Source organism: Anarhichas minor, unplaced genomic scaffold (genome assembly GCF_050575085.1).
Source record: "Anarhichas minor isolate MPS153535 unplaced genomic scaffold, ASM5057508v1 ptg000027l, whole genome shotgun sequence".
Classification (NCBI taxonomy): Eukaryota; Metazoa; Chordata; class Actinopteri; order Perciformes; family Anarhichadidae; genus Anarhichas; species Anarhichas minor.
The window spans coordinates 5,503,658-5,525,026 of record NW_027466473.1 but is presented as its reverse complement, the minus strand read 5'-3'; the positions used below and the strand labels follow the sequence as shown (position 1 = coordinate 5,525,026).

The 21,369-nt window shown below is 43.5% G+C and overlaps 1 protein-coding gene across 1 annotated transcript; it reads right to left on the bottom strand.

The window, feature by feature from the left end:
• Window positions 1-1,818: 1,818 nt before the first annotated feature.
• Window positions 1,819-17,912, bottom strand: map6a (microtubule-associated protein 6a). Its single transcript, XM_076102587.1, has 5 exons — window positions 17,221-17,912; window positions 7,107-7,326; window positions 6,689-6,906; window positions 3,831-3,941; window positions 1,819-1,969 (listed from the first exon to the last, which is right to left on the bottom strand). The coding sequence occupies exons 1-5, from the start codon at window positions 17,910-17,912 to the stop codon at window positions 1,819-1,821; spliced, it is 1,392 nt and encodes a 463-aa protein (XP_075958702.1).
• Between the last annotated feature and the right edge of the window lie 3,457 nt (window positions 17,913-21,369).

Genomic DNA, 21,369 nt, shown 5'->3' with positions numbered 1-21,369 from the left:
GGACTATCCAAAGAGAGAGGACCATCTTTTCCACCTCATGTTTCTTAATCTCGCTCTGCTCCGCTGGACTATAGGCCATCAATGAAATATGAGGATCTGCATTAATGAGGCACAAGCTTGCCAAAGATGCAACTTGTGATTTTTAAAGAAAGTATCGGTAATTCATCGACCTTTGTCTTTTGTTGTTGTCTTGGAGTGCAGACAGGAGTGTTTGATAACAGCTTCTGTCCTAGTTTCTGTCCAGCATACATATGTCTGAACCGGCTGAGTTGCTGTGCTGTTTGAACTTGAGGGGGTTGGGTATCGAACCTCCATACGTTATTATGGTGATGACTTAAATGTGTCCGTAGCCCAGTATCAGAACTGAGAGCTGGCTTTGAGCGTCTGGTCGGAATTATAATGTTGTTTGTGAGATACTTCCTGATTTTAAATCTAAAATATTGCCAATTTTTGGCCAGTTCTTGTGTGGCTGCTGGTGTTTAGAGCACTATTAAAGATCCATCTATTAAAGAGGTGTTTTAAAATAGTACAACTAACACTGTCGGACTCACAGTGGACAGTTTAGAGCAAAAAGAGCAAAGAACGACATTGAGGGTTTTCACCAGAGATGTTTTCCTACTTTCCCGACTCACTTTGACAAGAGTTTGATTGACAGATGGTTCATCCAATCACCTGCCACGTTTTTGACAGCGCCTGCCCTTTCCAATGACGGCTTCTCACATGGTTCTTTGTAAAAAAAACTGTCTGCCGGGTCAGGTTAGTTTTTTTGAAGCAATTCATCCGTCCACAAAAGGCTTTATCACACGTCTCTCACATACACACCTGCAACAGACTTTAATGTAAAATCGGGTGAGTTCCCCTTTAAGCCATATAAGAATCCTGTGTTCTGAGTAATCATTTATGGTTTTCCCATTTTCAGTGTATGTGCACTGGATGTTTCCACATCACACTCATGTAAGTGGCATACTGGATCGCTTCCAAACTGGTTGTGATATCACAAAATCCTGCTGGTACATATGTTAAATGCAGATTAAATATGAGCTCAGAGACACTTTCCCCCTTCAGCAAATGAATGTAAAATAAACTGTGCACATATATAATTCTGCACATTGAAGATCAAACATTCAAGTGAAGGAACAATAAGCCAAACACATTTTTAAGTGGAGGCGGACTTTCAAAAATTGTTGTTGTTTCTTTACATTAAAGGGAAAAAAAGTATAATTTTGGAAAACTGGCACTGTTATTGCATTTTTTTCAAATGCAAAGCCCTCAGTTCATCATCATGTTTCCATCCCACAGTATTCCCCTCATGTTAGCACTTAAACTTAATGGGCCACGTATCACATTGCATCCACATTAGGAGCCCTGTGCCTTTTCTTCACACCATTCAGACCGCCTGTTTGTGAATCACTGACCATACAACAAAAACTACAATACAGTGTTGTAATGTGCAAGTTACGAGTATTTATTTACACTAAAACCGATCAATGTACAGCACAGTTTCTGTTGTAATTGTTGTCGAAGCACTTTATGGTGTGGTATTTCTAATGATGGTGACATATTCTTTTAAAATAAATTGCATGAAACCAGAAAATGATGTAGCACCTTTGGAATAATGCCATGGGTCAAACAGCTGTGACTTAAGAGATGTCCCAAACATGCGTGTTTCAAATGCCTCTTGGATAGCTAAGTTTTTTTTGGGGGGTGGAAGGGGGGATTTAACCTCGTCTTAATCCAACTTAGTTGCAAATACTAGTTATCTACAGTACAGAGCATCAGTCTGTATAAGGTGTATCTGCCTCCATCCTCAGTGCAGAGCTACTCAGTCTGGCTGCCATCTAGGGAAAAGCGTACGACTCCGCTGCTCCTCCGAGGCTCGGGTCTCTCCAGCGGTGGTGGTGCTGGTTCTCCTCCAGCAGCACCCTGGATATGATGATGACCGGGTCGGAGAACCTCGTCCTTAGCATCTCTAGGAGGCAGCACATGGGTTAAGACAGCAGAGGAGAAGGAGACACAAAGAGACACACGATGAGGCATTTCTCCCGGGCGAGCAACAACAAGTCATTGGGCCGAGCACCCTGTGACCGCTCATTTCAGAGGAGAACACCAGGCTTCGGTTTGAGGGCCGAGAGCTCAGCACGAGACAAAGAGACGACGTCGCCATGGGGGCCTGTTTGCTTATCCCAAATATATTACAGAAAAGCTCCTGATAGAATCAAGTGACTCAACTTTGATACTTAACAAGACGATACAAGCCAGTGTTTTGTGGGGATTCACATGTGAATGAAAGCTTCTTGTCTATTTCTAATGATGCATTTGGAAAGCTTTGCTTTTAGATCTTTGGTTTAAATCTATACTTGGACCCATTCAGTAAGTCACTGTGACGTTATGAACTACAGGATGCCAATAGTGCAATGAGGGTCTCGGGGTGTTCTGTGACAGAATATCTACAAGATGCAATACACATTAGCAGCCGTGAAGATCATTAACATGCACTTACAATGTCCTTTTGACCTGTGTGCTTCCAAAGCTTGCCTCATTCCACTCATACTTACCCCATGTCTTATATCCAAGCCAACACGCAAAGTCTAGACCGAATTCTTTAAACGCAACGTCGGATTGCAGGTTCCAACAGAAAACAGAGGCAGCATGCTTCAGAGACGAAAGAAAACCATCGCAGTGCAATACACAGTAGGACACGTCTGCCCGGGGATGGCAGGCTGAGATGCAAAGTGCGACGGTTTCAAACGTGTGAGTGATCTGCCTCATAAATGGATGAAATAGTGATCTCCACTAGTAATAGCTCCATAATTATACAGGCATGCAGTTTGTTTTAAAGGGCCAGTGTGTAGGATCTGGCGTCATCTAGCGGGGAGGTTGCAGGTTGCAACCGACTGAACAGTCTTCCAAGTGCCAGAAACATGGCGGCCGGCTCCGTGAAGAAGACCCGCGGCTAATAAGCTAATGAAAACACTTATTCTGATTCTTATTTTCAGGTGATTATACACTTATATATAGTTAATAATACAGTGATCAAACGCTTACATGTATCCTTTTTCCTTTTTTATTTTAAAACTAGGTGTGCTCCCGCTAATTAAAGTTGTATTAGTTTATTACTTTACTCCCATGATACTTTGTCTCGCTGTAACTCTCTGAGGCTCGTGCTGCGTGCACATTGAAACCATGACGGGGAAAAAGAAAACGTCCTTATCTCTCGCTGAAAAAACGAATGCTCACAGGAAAAGCACCTGTGGTTGAAGTCGCCCCCTTCTGGGCCAGTGGATTAATAATTATAATTAATAAGTGGATTGATAAGGCCTGGTCAATCACGTGATGCCCCCAAAGTGAAACTCTGACAATCCCCAACCGGTTCTGCGCCACTACGGCGAAAAACACACGCTTATAGTGAATAATTTCAGCCTGACAGACGTGATCACTGTAAGGGGGGTCTACCGCATTACATATACTCCGTCTCTGCCGATAGAAGACCCTACATGCTACACACTGGCCCTTTAACGTCCAAGGATGGGTGATGTTTGGACTAAACCTGGGGCCTCCTTAAGAACAGGCACCTTAAGGAACCTTACATGTAGGATGTGACAGCCCCCCCCCCCCCCCCTACTCTAGTGTCCATATGGAAGAGAAATATACAGAAGGGCTGTGACCGGAGGAGTGGACCGGAGGGAATGCGGTGAAACAAAAAGAAACTGTGCGACTGTAATAGGAAACAAAAAAATCAAATCACAACTCCATGAGCATGTATGAATGGGAATGAGTGGCATTTGCGGCTCACGGTCGATTTCCCTTTCGTTGCTCTCACGATTGATTACCTTGGATCGGGCAGCGCACAGCCCCACAGGTGTTGCTTTAGAGTCTGCACCCAGCCAATATCTCGGATTGGCTGGCAGAGCTGTATGTAGTGGTACTGTTTTAGCACAACCCTTCAAATGAATCAGAATGTCACTCATTAGCACACGACAAATTGGACACAGTATGAAGAAAGAACAATATGATCTCAGTAAACGTAATATCACACATTTGTGGGTGTTTGTTTTTTTGCATCATTTGTACATGACATCTTATTCTGGAATGAGTTTCTGGACATCCTTTTACGCGCATGTTGCTCTACAAGTCGGGCGAGTTCTTGGAATATATTAAGAGACACGATGCAAAAAATAATATATTCTCCAGTTCTCACACGCGGGCAACATGCGGGGCCATGCGGAGGGGACGTCAGAGCTCATGCCAGAATGTGGAGCAGTCTTGGATAAGCATAGAAAGAAGTTGTGAGAGCAAGAAATTCTCTTCCATGTGGATGCATTTAATGTCGTCTGTGTCACAAAGACAAAGACGGGGACAGGAGACACGCCGACAGATACCTGCAACCGCTAGTCTTTTCCTTTTAAGAAATAAAAGCAAGAAGACACTGCGTTTTCTGCTTTTTTTTGCATTTATTTGTAATGTTTCATTAAATATGAGCAAGCAGATAGAAACACAAGCACGTCACAGTCATTATTATTATTATTATTTTGGGCCCAAGACATAACTTTCTTCACCATACTTTCTATCCTTATTTCCCTAATAGTCACAAAGATATAGCACAGGGTGTGTGGTGTGCTAACAACTTTATACATTGACCGCCCCTACAAGCCCCCCACCTCCCTTGTGGTACATGACAAAGCCCCCCCCCCCCCCCTGACCACAGGCTGCAAAATGCTAATGAGTGGTCCCTGATGGGGCAGCTTGGATAGACATGGTGGTGGAGATGGTCGCTGTCAGACACCACAGGATGTAGAGATGGTGCAGTCGTCCACTCACAATGGCGGGAAGGATGCTGAGAAGCAGAACTAATGAGAGCAATGAGGTGTGTGTGTGTGTGTGTGTGGGGGGGGGGGACTGTACAGTGCTCTTCTAATCCAAAAACAAAGAAAACAGTGATCTCTCTGTCTATGCTAAGTGAAAACAGCTTTAGACCGAGTGCTGACTCAGCCAACATGTAGCCCTGCTATAATATACTGTATATTTACACAAGAGAGGTTATAATTAGTCTCAACAGATAAACACTTACTTCCTGTCCCCCTTTATCTTCAACCAGAATTTATGATTTGGTTTTGGTGTGTTTTGCATGAAACGTCTGACACTCAACACCTTTCAATAAATAAACTGAACCTCATCAAACCAACATACTTTTCATGCTTTTGGAATTTGGTCAAAAGAAGAACAACATGGATCCAGAACATTGGAGTCACACGTATCACATCATTGAGCCCTTATTGGGGCTGTATTAAAATAAAAGATGGTGTTAATAACAGATACAACTTATTATGTGTACATGAAACTGGGATAAAACTTCTTATCCTTGTAGACAAATGGCAGTGAATTGTTCACGACTTATTCGGAACGTGGATCTGAGCTTCATCCATACGGCTCCCTCTTTAAAGGTTATGTGAAAAGCACTATTAAGCAGTAATATGAGCTGTTTGCTATCGTCCCATGGCAGGCTGATCATATTGGTTACGGTCACCCTCGGCAGAGCGCACTTACAAAAAAAAAGGGCCAAAAGGAGGTGTGCGTTTGTGTGCACGCTGCTGCAATTGTGTAACAGCTGCCAAGCCTTGCAGAGGGATCAGTCTGAGGCAATAAGGCTGAATTCAGCCCTCTCTGTTTCCCAGAAACATTGTTTCTCTTCTGCTAAATGTCATCATGACTGCACGACAACTTATCATCTAATTCGTCTGGGAAATGCTCATCTGCCGTTGAGATGGCTGGTGTTTAATGCGTAATCAGTTTAGTGTGACCCAGATGCTTCCTTGGCAACAAATTGGGTGTAAACAGACCTAAAATGCTGCTGTATGAATGAGCCTCGCATGAAAGGAGCAAATGCTGAATGGGATGAACAATTTCACGTAGCCTTCGACAGAGTTCAGTTCACAGTGAGACAGTACAAAATCACATTAACAGAGCGTTGCATGATGTTGCCCAACACGTCCTTTGAGCCCTGTGAGCTCTGCTGTGAGCAGAGAAGGTAGCAGGTACAAAACAAGCCGCGGATCAGACACTCGTGACTAACCGAGCGGCACGTTTATCAAAGATCTTCAGAGTTGTTGTTAATTTAGCAAGCGTAGAAATCATATCCAAAGTGCCAATTCGATTATCTTTTCTCCCAACAAACAAGAGAAGGTGGGGGGGGGGAAACATCTTTGATAAACTCAACAAAGCAATCTGCTCAGCTGATCAAAGCCAAGCCTTCAGAGTTGCTTGTCGGTGGACCCATGCAACGAGAGACATCCATTGCCTAGCCAGGCAGCCTGTAGCCATGGCAACCTGGAGATGGAGGCGAGCAGAGTGGGAGGGGGAGGCGGGGGGCATCAAATGGCGGAGGAAGAGGATGCAGCCGCCCACTCGTTACTATAGCGATATAACATAGCGGGAGGTGGGAGGAGCGAGGACATGTCATCTCTAAAAACCCCCACATCTTGTTATCATTGTACAAACGTAGCCAGGAGGTAGTGAGAGAGGACAGAGAGGAAGAATGAGTGGATACTGAACAGAAGAGAGGAGAGAGAGACTGGAGGGGAGAAAGAAGGTGTGATGATGAGAACCGTAATTCATTTTGCAGCCTCTGTGTGTGTTGTGTCCCCCAAAAGAATAAGGAATAAAAGGAGAAGTAGTGCTAAATGATCTTTACTCTTTTGCCTCAGCCAGTTTGTTGTTCATCTCTTTACTTTTCTCCTTGTCCCCCATCGCCGGCCGGTTCTCCAGCTGGTTCTCCGAGGCCGTCTTCTTGGAGCCCCTCAGCACGGCGCTCTGCTTATCTCTGGCTTTCTTCGCTGGCTTTCCCTGGCCGGCCGCGGCGGCGGCTCCAGGCTTTTTGGGTTTAGTGCGAAGGGCACTGTACCTGTCAACCTAAGGAGGTCAGATAGCACAAATGAGATTCCTGAGCTGTAATGCTCCATTTGTGGCTAGTCATGTCTAAAACTGTGCTGTGCAGTGAGATGAGCATGTGAGGAATTTCCTACTACAGTAATATAAAGCCTTTCTTTTGATCTCTCCCCTCCTTAACTGATTTTAAACCCTACCACAAAGTCAGAAAGGCGTGTTCTCACCTGTTTGATGGGGTCTATGTAAGGCTCGCTGTACAAACTGCGTATCCTCCTCCTGTCCAGGGCCTTGTTGTCCTGTCTATTAGGCCTCAGCGGGGCTTGGCCCTTGTATGTGGCACTGTAGCTGGTCTCTAGGCTGGTCTTCTCATCCGGTGGCAGGTACTGGGACCTGGCCCGGATCATCTTTGCCGGCTTCACATCTCCGTAAGCCTTGTACTCAGTTCTGTGGGGAAAGAAGGGAGTCAGGTATAAGTAAATGGACTGTGTGGTAGAGCTTAAAACCCCATCAATAAGGATTATCAATGAAGAGTCATGACAGTGAACGGGTCCGAGTGACAAGCTAATTCATTTCAGTTAACGCTCCCAAAACTAAAAGTGTTCAGGACCTATAGCTAGGATACTTTAGCTTAAAGTGTCTCAATTTAAAGGTATAGTTTAGGTATAGCCTAGCTTCATATTTAGGGTACAGACATGAGAGTGGTATCCATCTTCTCATCTACCTCTTGGTAGGAAAGCAAATATTTCTTAAAATGTCAAATTAGACCTCTAACGCAAATACAGATGAATCTGTTTGCTTTTAATGAAACATTTCCCTCGTGTCCCAATCACTCTTAAGCTGGTCCATTTGACCGTTTCAATATTTTGTTATTTACCTCATTTTTGACTGATGACTGTGGTATAATTATCCCCATGCAAATCAGTGATCATTTTGGGTCTCTGGTGTGTATATACATACTGCTGTATTTTGAAAGGAAAACCGTCTTTATTGGAGCGTCATCAAAGAAAATCTCTCTAAAAATAGATATCACATTCATTGCAGACAGCGTGACATCAATGTTGTAGTCCGCGTCTGCAGAAGAGGTGTGAAGTGAAGTGGTGCATTGCTGCTGGAGAGCGGAGTGTGTCGGAGGTACGGTAGGTGGGAGGAGCTTTGCACCACCGCCTGATGGTGTGGTTTTCTGTCGTCCTCACACAGCACTTCTGAAGAAGGTCAGCAGTACGGCAGAGCTCTCCATCAGTGACTCTGCTCACATTTATACACCTCTGGACGGGTGTACCACAGAGGACAACCAGGTGCATATTAAAGTCCTTTACTTTAGGACATCACACTGCATGTCTCTCTCTCTCCTTTACGTTGTGTTTTCTCTGTGTCTCATTCAAATGTCTCATTATTGATTAACATGCTGATCATCTCCTTAATTACTGTATTCATTGTTTGTTCCATGAAAATAGAAAGAAAATGCCTCACGGAAGACACACCTACACGATGGATCGGTTAGTTATCACAATCATTTTTCTATCTATCAATCGACCTGGTATTGTTGTAAAAGAATAAAACCTACTGTAATTCACCTTACAGGGGAAGCGAGACAGCTTTTCATAACAAACATTCCTTATTATTGTGAGAAACAGGAAGATGAAGCTGATTCGTGTCTTTAAATGTTAAAGCTTGTGATGCTCCTTAACCTTCATTAAAGGTCATCAGGGGATGCTTTAGACAACTAAAACTAGATTAAGAAACAAAATAATCTAAACCTGATATAAGAGGAGTGAGCTTGTAGTGTATCTGTATATCTGGTAATGACTATTGGCTTTTTATGAACCATGGATTTATTTCTCTTTTACAGGTGGAAACAAAAGCAAAAACATTTGCTCTTAGGTTTTTCTCTAAAGAAAATGAAACAATGGAAAATGTCAGCGTGTAACTCAAATGATAGTAAAATAAAATAGTTCAAATTGCTATTAATGTTAAAAAAAAGAGAGGATATGTATCGCAAAAGTTGGCTCGAGTGTCCTCATTTGAAACATAAAAATTGTTTATCTGCTTCCCCTGCAATATGACACCGTGATGCTGGGGCTAATTACAAAGGACAACAGATAGCTCTGTGTTTTGGGCCAGTCAGATGACATATCGGGTCTCCCCTGTGGCTCCAGTGCGGTCCCAAACACATAACATTTCCCTAACGCGGCGCGAGCGCTCAGAGCCACGCAGTTGTAGCCAAGGTTCAGTGAAAGGTCTCCGATCCCCGAGGCAACATCAGCAGAGCAGACGATGCCAGGCTGCTGCACGAGAGCCTCATTAGGACAAAGAGTAAGGAAGTCTTCTGGAAAGATACCACATATCAATAACTACGGAAATACGCCTCGGAGACTGTGTGTTCCTGTTCAATGCAATTACCGTTCAGGGACAGTTGTATTGATTGGACATCTTTACTGTACACAAGCAGGAAATTCATTATAGTAATTACTCAAGTATATCATTCAACCTTTGTGAAACTGTGTTAACGGTATGCCAATAAAGACAGCTGACATTTACAAATCATAATCGATGTTCAATTAAAGATTGACATGCTTAAACTCGAGACATCTCATCTTCATAACTATATAATTAGTTCCCATTAATCTAAATATAAATCAGCTATCAGGCGCTAACATTTAAGCTGTGTTTAAACAAAACCGAGGCTTAAAGAGTCGTTTTATCATATTGTGAAAAGCAAACTATTTATGATACGAATGCTGGTGACAGTGAACACCGAGGAGAGGAGGAAGTTACACAGAGAGCCGTTACATAACCGGACTGAAGTCCATTTTCAATGCTCGGCTGGGCCAAGAAGCCACAAAGACAGGTTATACAACAGGGTCCAAGGCCAAGAGTCTAAAGCACTCACATCGTGTGTGTGTGTGTGTGTGTGTGTGTGTGTGTGTGTGTGTGAGAACGACAGAGAAAGAGGCAGATTGTGTGTGCAGACAGGTTCCACAGTGTGAAACACCGGTCTGTACTGTAACATTGCTGCCATTCATGGACATATAACTGTGTTACAATAAAGCCTGTGTCTCTGAGGTCAGACTGTACTTGGTACTTATTTAAAAACGAGTGTTAAAAAAGCTTGCTTGGTTCAGCAGGCGTCATGTCACAGCTACTGTCACATTCGTAACGGGCAGATTACTGCGCAACACCGCAAAACCAGCAGTTCACTGAGACTGACACCGAAGTACGAAGCATCCCTTTGTGTCAGGAAGCAAAAAGCTCACTGTTAAAAAACGAATTATTTTCATGTCATAGTAGGTGTTAGACCAAGTGCTTGTCATAAAAAAGACACGCCTTACACCTCACACTACTCTCGTTAAGTACACCCAGCTCCTTTCAGGATGTCACAGTGTTTTAGCTACGACTAGCCACTCAATGACTTGCTCTGTCGACAAAAACTTCCCCAACAGGCAGCAACCTCCGGTTCTGCCGAGTGAAGCTGATGCGGAAGTGTCTTAAAACTTGCATTCTCTCGACTGACCAGCAGGGGGCGACTCCTCCGGTTGCAAAGTGAATTCAGATTGTATAGAAGTCTATGAGAAAATGACTCTACTTCTCTCTTGATTTATTCCCTCAGTAAACATGGTAAACATGAGTTTATGGTCTCAATCTCTAGTTTCAAGTCTTCTTCAACACAGCATGATGTTCATTTAGTAACTTATGGTCCATTTAGAGCCAAACAGACCATAAAGCGGAGTATACTTTAGGGCGGGTCTTACTGTGAGTGACAGGTCACTGCTGCTACCAGAACCGTATCCGGCGCCACTACGTCACTTTTCCGCATTTCAAATATGGTGACTTCCGTTCATTGGTTGTGAAAACAACAACACAGCGACGGCCGTATTCCAAGATGATGACGCCAAAATCACCGGACTCGAGGCGTCATAACCAATGGGTGATGTCACGATGACTCCGTACACTTCTTATAAACAGTCTATGTTCCCCGTCACATTGTTTCGCCCTAGGAGGCTGAAATGGGGTGGAGGTCAAGTGTTGCGAGGTTGTATCTGGATGCGTACGAGGTCGCAGTTGCGAAATTGTGCTTGTTTCTGGTGTTCTTATGGACAGTACAGTCCGTTAATCTGTTATGTGACTGTAACGGACCTCGTTGAGAGCAGTTTCAGGTAGGAACTATGAGAATGAAAATTGTTTAACTACAAGAAACGGCTCACAAGGTCTGTGGATTATCTTGAGCACTCGGGTCAGGATTTCTGGAAAGAGTCATGCCTTTTGATTTTTCCAAATGTATTAGTCCTATTATATTGGAGAAAAGGCAGACATCTCTTTGTCCGATACCTCCAACAGTTGGCAATTCACACCAAACCATTCTAGAAAATAATATCTGATAAATAGCACTACAGGTAAGAGTATTTTAGATTTTGGGGTGAAACGTCCCTTTAAAATTAACCGCACATTTCAAATAACCTCATCTTCTATTTTCTCTTTTTATTACTATCTTATATGTCTGCATTGTTTCTTCCATCGTTTTTTAGGGAAGATGTTGGGATCTGTGAGTCACTGCGGCTCAGGCAATGCTATCGTACCGCCTATGATATTTCTTCTTGCTGTGTGAGGAAAGCCGCTTTGGACGACTGACCCGCTGCGGTGGAGGGGATGTGCAGAGAAAGACCGCGTCGCTACAGCCGAACCCTGACGTGTGACGGGGGTGGAACCACGCCAGCGTACAGCACTGCTGAGCTCCAGGCAGCCCGGCTCTAACACGGCACAATCTGGACCTCTCACCACGGGGAGGGTTATGGGAGAAAGGAATAAAAACGAACGCCTGCAAATTTCTGCACAGTGGGATCAAACGCTGTCGAGCTGCACAAGCTGACCTTGACACATAATAATACAATGACACAGAAAACTAGCAGTAAAAATCCATTTTAGTCCAGTAAAGAATCATTTTTTGAGATGATGCTGTTGCTTATTATCACCAAACACAAAGTACAGCTGAGGCCGATGAGAATGTCATTAACTTTTCAGGTTTTGTCATAAACTAATATACTGGACAATTTGGAATTCAGCTCCGATTATGTCACTAGATGAAAAGTTAAGGGGTCACCGATGTTTATCCTGAGGGAACCATGAAAATCTGTCCCAGTCCCTTGTATAAGTTATGTTTTCTTATTTTCTTTTTTTTCATTTCATGCCCTTGTGTGTTTCAGCGAGGGGATCACAATATCAGTAGGGTTCATCCTCTGGGAACCATGAATGTCTGCACAAAGTGTCTTGGCAATCCATCCAGTATGAGGTATTGTACTCTGGACGGTGAATATACTGTACAGCATTAAATCCATCCATGCAAATAAATCTAACTAACAATTTTCTGACATTTTAGCTAAGAATCAATAGTTAAAATTGTAATATAATCACATCACGTTAGAATGCACTTCTGCACACTGCTGGGACAAACTTCTGTGCAGTTATGACTGACGGTGACCACAGTGACTGGCTCTAATCCCACACCAGAGCTGGCTCCACATCAAGGACCGGACCGCTGCTCTCACAGTATTCCAGGGAATCAATCTGACCAGAAGGGAACTGTAGCTTCACTTCCTAGCAGTGCTTCTTGGTGTGTCAGCGGGTGGAGGCCTGGCTTCTGCTCAATACTCCCTCCTCCCTCGGGGACCAGTTGGCCTTGTCTCTAACTCGCAGCCTCTCTAGCTTCTCAGGCAGCGGCTCAATGGAAATGGCTTTACACTGAGAGCTGGAATAGTACATTACAGTATTAGAGGGGCTTGTCTTCGGGTCACAAATGATGGCTCTCAGTCTCTAGTTTCTTGCTATTGTCAGCAATGACAGTAATGCTAATTTGTATTTGAAAAACAACAACAAAAGTGTTGATTTGAACATTTTTGCTGTGCACTTTCTGTAATAATGATACAGACAGTTCGTCACAAAGTGCAGGCTTTCAGTCTTTAGCAGTGGTCTGAGTTTAGTCAGAGCTGCAGGTTTAACTGGGTTACAGTATCTTACATAATTCATTCATAACCAGAATCAGATCTGAAGACATTTCCTTGTAAATTAACTGTAATCACATGTGATAAATCAGATTAAATCGGTTACATAAGACAGTGAGCTTCAGCTGTCGCAGCTCTGAATTGATCAACAAATGAATACTGGATATCAGCTGACATTTTAGTATTACATTACCACTACCCCGCACTGGATGTATTTTCAGGGAGGAGAAGAAATAAAAATCAAAGTTATTTTTTTCTGCAAATGAGTTACCTTGGGACATTTCTGTTTTTCTGCATTCAGTCCTTGTCAGTAGAAACATGAGGCGTGGCTGACTCTAACTCTAAGAGGATCATTTCTAAATCCATCGCCCTCTTTACAGTGTACTGTCCAGCACCACTACTGCTACTGTGTGTGCGCTCTGTAAACGTGACATAAAAGACAAACTCATCCTCAGTTGATGGAGTATCTTTGTCTGGGAGAGGGAGGAGTTTATGTGCGGGAAGAAAACCAAAAGAAGAAGCTCCTGAGATTGTGCTGCTGTGGAAAATGTCGAGCTGCAATACGTGATGCAAATTTAGATAAATTCATCGGCCTCTCTCTCTCTCTCTCTCTCTCTCTCTCTCTCCCTTCCTGAACTCACTGAACCTGCGTTACGTGCCTCACTGTCGACGATGAAATTCTCTGTAATAACCCTTTATGCAGTCGCCTCTTTGTATGTCTTTTATTTGACGCATCGCATAGTTGAACAAATAATAGCTGACAAGATGAAGAATGGCTTTTGTCTTTTACAGCAGAGCTGGTAGTTAAAAAAAGAAGACACTAACAAAGACTCCAGCAGCTGCTGTCTGAGGCTCTTGACTTATTGTCATGCAAAAAAATGACATTTTAAACATAATGCAGCGAGTTGGCGGTGAGATGATGGCTGGATGGGGCTTGTGACTGGGAGGCTGTTGGTGGAAAATGCTGCAACAGTTCAGGCAAGAAAAAGAAAAAAGAAAAGTGCTATCGTAGCATTTCCTGGGTGCACTGCAGAAAAAAAGCCATTGTGCTCTCTGCAGATTAATACAAGTTTTTTAAAAACAGTAGAAAATAGAGCTGAGGGGAACAGGACTTCATGTGTGAAGCACCACAAGGGTCTGTGCTGGGTCCCTTTACTATTTACACTGCACATAAACAATAGTATCACTCCAACACAGACTCACTATAGCCATTTTTATGATGAGTCATTTTTCCAACTGTTTCAGGATTACAATCTGCCTTTGATATTTTTCTCTGAATTCTCTCGTCTCTGAATGCAGAAATGACTAAATGTATTTCATTCTCAAGAGCCCATAATTCCAGTTTGCACCTCCCTTTACACCAACATCCATGCACTTAATACTACTAAAACTGAAATTGTTTAGTCTTATAAATAGCTCTGGATATGGCTCACTTTTAAATATCGTGTGGAGCAACTTGCACAGGAACTGTGAAAAATATGATGCAGTTTGCTGCAGCAGAATGCCAGATTAGCCGTGAACAAAACAGAGGTGCACACTCGTTCGCTCACAGACTCACTCAGTGCACACAAGGCCAGATTGCCTCCCAAGTTAACATACGACCGGTCGCTGACAGGGAATGTAGCATTTCGAAGGCTATTTTTAAAGCACCAGCACAGTGCTCACTCTACATGAAACTACATTAGGCACATCACTTCCAGCGGACTTCACGGGGAAAACAAAGAGGGTGAAACAGCATCACTGATCTGTTTGAACTGAATATTCTCTGGTCAGCTAAAAGCACAGAAACACAGAATCTGCTGCACTGTTGTCTTAAGGTTATCAGTGGCCTGAGCATAGAGCATGATGCGGACTCCTCAGGACTGATCTCACTCCTGCTATCCTGCTGGCACGCTGACCACTACAATACTACACGATCACTATGTTGACGATCAGTACGTTGGCTTGAAAATCTATTCGGGGCCTCAGTGCGAAATGTTTGTTTTCTTTTTCAGATGACATTGTTTCTGTTTGCCGTAGCACTGGGACATAATTCAACGTTATCATGTGTCTCTATAGTGTCTTCCATTAAGATCTTATTATGATGATATGATCATACATGTTGAATGATTCCAAGCAAATTGTAGTTTTTGTTCTATGTAACAGTAAACGGTGTAATACATACAAATCAACATCGGAAAAATACTGGTGCCAATATCGTGACATCAATTCCAACAATATCGGCCAGAATAACTGCAGCGATAGTTTTGTGTGATTATGCATAATAACTCAACGGCGAAAAAGTGATAAGAAAGCCCAAAAATACTGTTTTTAGTGCATATGTTATGTGTTAGTGAGTGTGTGCAGTCTTCACACTGTATGCACACTGTCCATGATATTAACCCACAGTTGACCTGCTTTAAGTCTGACCAGCGGAGCAAGACAGAGAGCTGACTGGGCTTCTGCTCGTCACAGTGCAGCCATTTAAAGGCATGTGTGTGTGTGTGGGGGGGGGGGGGGGGAACACCCCAGGCTGCACCCTGCTGACTGCTCAACAACACAGGCACGGCAACAATAGGCACCAAACAGCTGTAAGACTCGCTCACTGATCTCGCACGGCCGAATCCGATTTTTCAGTCGGGGTTTCTGTCTCAACCCAAATCTGCACTCTGCGGCAACACCGACATCAATATATCATTTAGCATCCTTTGTTGGCAGCACTGTGAATCTGACGATAATGTTTTACAGATTACAGTACCCAATATAAATGCCGAGATAGTACTCTGCTGAAGGTAAGTCAAAGAATGAGACACTGAATGCTTTGAAAATCCCCAAAATCCACAGATTACAGCAGCAGCAACAAAAAAAAAATCCCCACAAGCCTCAAGTGTGAAATGGATCTGGTACATCTCACACTCTCACAACCAACAGCCTTCCCACAACATAAATGCAACCGATGACATCGAGGCACAGCTTCAAGAGACCTGCGTACAGTGGCGCTGACGTGCGTGACTCGATGCTCATCCATCCACCAGTTCCCATCATCCTCTGGAGCATTGCATAAGAGGACAGAGATTACCCTCTCGGACCGAAACATCAACAGTCAACTCCACCTTTCAATTGAATTGAATTACCTTCTGTAGGGAAGGTAAGAGTTGACTGATCTGTCATGTTTTCACATGCTGTGTGCACCTCTGGGTTTCAATCAAGTGTGTGAACAACTGTTTCCTGTTTTAAGTGATTGAGTGACGAATTTGTCACCCCAAACTAAGTCCTCTATTGTGGAAGAATTAACCGTTCTCATGCCAGGAATGTAACAACTAACAAATCTTTTATCATTTAAATTTAAATTTAAAAAAATGTAAATGCTTTCTCCCAGACATGGCCCCCCACTTATTAAATGTTTGTCCTTCAATTAATTAGGGAATGTGTGGAAATGATTGGGGGCCACGGGGGTTCAGAAATGGGGAGGGTTAGGTATTTTTAACAAAAAACATGTAAATGTGAAAGTGATGGCTTTTGGAGCTGGAGCATTGGGTATACAGGATCAACATATCCTCATGCAACAATTCGTATGCTATCTTCTGAAAAGTTACCTTTTGTGGGTTCTCCTTTTCAATTCCAGCAACAAGAGCGAAAGGTGCGCTATGAAATCAGTTGGTTAGATTTAGAAAATATCTTGGTTTGATACATAACAAACTTAAGTTAAAACTAAGTCAACATTGACTTTTGGTTTCACAAAGCATACACACAGCGGTCTCCTGGGTGAAAGTCCTGTGTTTGTCAAACCCATCTGTACACCCCAATCCCCACACTGACCTTGTCCCTCTTAACACGTCAGCTGATTTTCTTAGAGGCAGCTCTGCACGTCCTGGCTCATGATGACAGGATGCTTCATTTTGTTAAGTTTGCCCTCACTTTGACAATGCAAATTCCATGTTTGTTGTACAATCTGGTGGCTATGTAAAGAAGTATTATTCCACTAACAGAATAAGGTTTAAATTGAAGTAAACACACCTTAAATTATTTATTATGACGATTCAATTTCATAGTGTTATTTCACTTTGTATCTTGTGCGGAGTGTGTTGCAGTTTTGAAGGGGGAGCGGCCATAGAACATTTGCCCCTCCCTCCCAACTAATTTTCATACAGTCCCTAACCATTTTCACCTGACAACAGATGAATTGCTGTGTTTTCTGTATAAAGACATTTACAGTTGGCCTCTGCAAAACCTCTGATATTTCTGATAATCAAGTGAATGGTTTACACAGTATAACACCAATTTTGACCCCTATGACCCTTGGACGCCTGAGGCCTCTGGACCCCCAGCTTGGTAGACACATATGTGGGGCAATGTATGAACTCACGTGTACGAGCTGTCGCCTGTAATCTCCTGTTTGATCTGCCTGTTCACAGCATCCGCCGCCGCCCTCCCTTTGCCCTCTCCTTCCACCTTCAGGACAACTTTCTTCGGGCCCTCCTGTTTACTGGTCCTCTTTTTCCTCTCCTGCCCCTGCAGCAGGTCCTTCTCCTGGACCTTGTCGGCGATAGCACTCTTCTCCACACCGCTGTCCGCTCCCGCCGGCTGCTTTGCGTGCCTGGACCTGTCCGGAGCCCGGTCATCGGAGGCAGGCTGTCTCTGTATCCAGGGATGGTCGTACCTTTTCGGGATGGGCCAGGGTTTGAAGTCCTTCTGGTACTGAGTCTCGCTGTTGAACGGTGTTTCCGGTTCGTGGTACTCGTTCTTGGGTTTACAGCTCGGCTCGGGTCGCACTTTCCAGTGCTTAAAGTCTTCGCGCATCACCGAACCGCACACGCGCTCCTCGGAGACGCACCTGCGCGGCGGCCGCGCCGAATTCGAGGCGCGGGTCTCGGACGGCTGCGTTTCTATGGCGTCCCGGCCCTGGGAAGGGTGGAGCGCTGGCTGCAGCTGGATGTGCTGCATCTCGGAGACGTCCGTGTACTTGGTGAAGACCAAAGGCACCGCAATGTCAGTCTTGTCCAGCTGGTTCCAGAAGCGGGCCATGCAGCACGCCCTGCTGATACAGGGCCACGCCATGGTGGGCCGTAGAGAGCTCCACTACAATACAATCAGCACCGGGTCCAAAATAAAGTCAAAATGTGTCTCTACACTGGTATGACAGAAACAAGATGTCCGTGTGTCAGGTAGCACGGAAAGGCTCCAATACCGTTGACGTTAGATGGAATTCAGTAAATCCATTTTGCTTCCCAAAATAGACAGATTTGAAGGATTTTTATTTCAAAGACAACCTTGCTAACGTTTGCTCTGCTTCCCTCCTTCCGTGCCCGCTGTGTCCCGTAAGTCTTGCTACATCACTCCACGGCATGGCACTGCACCGAAAAACAGCCCCACCCGCCTGCTCAGCATCCAGGAGAGCTGGAGCTGCCGAGGAGGGGGGGAGTGCGGGAGGGCGGGGGGAGTCAAGTCAGAGAGAATATGGAAAACATTCCGGCTTAGCCTGCAGTCTAAAGGCCTTAATTGTACTCTTTTTTTATTAGTGTAGTTAAAAATAAGTATATAAAAGAATACCACATGAGATGTAGCACATAGGCTAATATATCCTAGACAAAGTCTCTTCACGTGGCATATCTGTAGCCATATACACTGACGGCTGCCGCTTTTATTTTGAAATGAGAACACACATTTCCGATATAAAGCCGATAAACACGGTGAGCTTGATGCAGGTTTTTTTTGTTTACGCACACTAGTACAGGATGAGATACGTTTTGGTCCAGCCATCACTTTGCTTCGGTTTCTGTGTCGACGTTTGAGAATGAGAAAATGAATAGTCAGCAATGAGAAGCGTTCTTGCCTGAGGTAACCTAAATACAAATCAAAGATATGTATTTTAGGAAGAAATATAAAAAGCTTAAGAATACATTAATATTATGATACCACATGAATTGGTAAAAAAAAGAAAATAAAGCAGAATAACAATTCCATCACTATTAGACTTAATATAATAAATAGAAAGTTCTTTTTTAATTATGAACTATAATAATCTTATTTGATTCATGTAAATTTAGCTTTCAAAGCCATACAAACGGTCCACAATGTTAAATGTAAGCCACTGATTCATGCAAAATTGCCTTTGTGACAAAGACACTGCTGGCAGACTGTGCCAGCAAATAGTAGAACACATGAATAATGCCAACTCATTACAAACCCTGGGGGCCTGTTTCACATTGGACTACAATTTCTAAGACATCTGACAGACAAGCACATGATCTAAACCGAGGATTTTTTAATGACGGCTGACAGCTCATTTTCAGAAGCAATCTCTCTTACACAGTTTTGAAGTGGGATGTTTCTTTTGTTTAAAGGACCGGTGTCTAGGATTTAGCGGCATCTAGAGGTGGGGTTGCAGCAGAAACCCTCCCTTTCCAAGCATGTAGGACAGGGGTGGGCACACTTTTTGGCTCGGGGGCCACATTGAGTTTTAATATTTGACAGACGGGCCGGGCCAGTAGCAGATGAATGGAGTGTTTGTGTGAACTAATATAAATTACAAGTAAAAGCCATGACCTGAAAAGTAACTTGCATTTAATTTCAGTGGGAACAGTGTTGTTGGTCACCCTTTTTAACCAGTGCGTCAACATTTGGTGTCAGTTTGGTTGTGGCAATTCTCAGAACAGATCTGAGGTGTTCATCAGTTAGCTGGGATCTTACACTGTATTTTGTTATCACGCACTTACTTATTAAGTTGTCATTATTGACAGTGTTTTTAGTGTAAAGGTTAATACCTGTGGTCTTTTTAGCAGTTTGATTCTTTGATAGGATCATACAAATACTTGACTGTCACATCTAACATTATCCGAGCTCTGCTCTGTAATGTCTTTCCTTGTCTCTCCCCCCTGTGTCACGGTGTGGGTACATCTCACTGGCGTCAGTAAACGTATCAGAATGCCCTTATTTTATTGGCTAAACTGCATCACGTGACGTGATTTACAACGCATTGGTCGGTGTTTTTCCTGCACCGCTGAACAAGTGCTGTAAATGCTGGAAAGGAGCGTGAATAACTGAATAAACGTACATTTATAACAAATACCACACATATTACACGGTAATCAGCGTTGCATATGTGTCAAACTCTATCGGTGCATCTCCGGTTAGTCTTTGTTCTTTGTCTTTGTTCATCCTGCATCGCTCTGTTCTGTTCTTTAATGTAACGTAACTGGAGCGACGGAGCCTCTCCCAGCTGTTAGCAGACTGTTGTGCTAGCAAGCAGGCTCGCGAGCGAGCTGTACCCAGCATGCAGTTCGGCGGTGACATTTTATAAATGTACAATTATTAGTGTTACAAATTGTTTATGTGTCACAGACTGTTGTGTCATGGTGTTTTTCTCTGTTAAAGAGCGTTAGTTGTGGGTTGTTAATTGTTGTGTTATAAAGTTATGACCATGACTAGGGTTCCCTCTCAATACATATAAGAGAACTAGCGCTGACCGCTGTGCATTAGCAGCAAATAATACATTTAGCTGCCTGTTGAAAGCAGACAGCAGTTGTTTTGGCTATGCGCCGGTATGTGTGAAGAATTCATATCATACGGGAAATTAAAACCGGTATACTGCCCAGCCCTAGTCTTTATTATAGTTTGGACAATTTTGTACCAATATTTGACGGGCCGGATTAAAAAGCCCAACGGGCCGTATCCCGGGCCGTAGTTTGCCCATTCCTGATGTAGGAGAACCTATGGTGGCCTTCAGGCACATTTGCACTGCATTCACACCACCAAATAGAAGCTGCCACTATTATTATTTAACCAGATAATATCCATTGAGATTAAATATTTTTTTGCGATGGCGATCTGGCCAAGCAGTCAGCAAAGTTAAACGTTGAGTGCAACATCAATTTCATACATACAATAAAAAAACATACATTACACAGTGACAACTAAAGTCCATTCATCAACAGAGGAGGTAAATAAACAGAGAAACCAAACGAAACAGACAACCATTCTAAGTTCCAGGTGATTTTACACTAAAGAAAACATAGTTATGAACATTTTATTCCATTTCTGCCGATAGCTCTCCCGAAATGCCACACGCTGGTCCTTTAAGTGCACTTTTTTTTTGTATGGGTACAGGTCAAATATTAACTGACTGGCTGATTGTGTATTAAGGGTTACAAGGCTCGTCCATTGACATTCTGCAACACAGGGTTGCGCAACAAAATGTGAGTTGTAATCCCTTTAGGCCCCACAAGAAAAGAAAAAAAACTTTTTTTTTTACAAAGTAAGATCAGTGATGAGTTGAGGAGACTCACTGAGGAAAGAAGCTTCTCTCTAGTCCTTCTGTATCGCTTGCAAGACGGCAGCAGGGGGTGAAGAGGCTTTTACTGGGGTGGGTTTTGTATTTCTAATATATCCTTCCGGGCTCTACGCAGGCACCTGCACCTGTTCATGTTTGAATGCCGTCCTGTGTTTTAGCATTCTCCTTCCCTGCGCGGTCAAAAGTCAGCTGTAGATAGGGATTGACTTTTTCAGATAAGGCTGT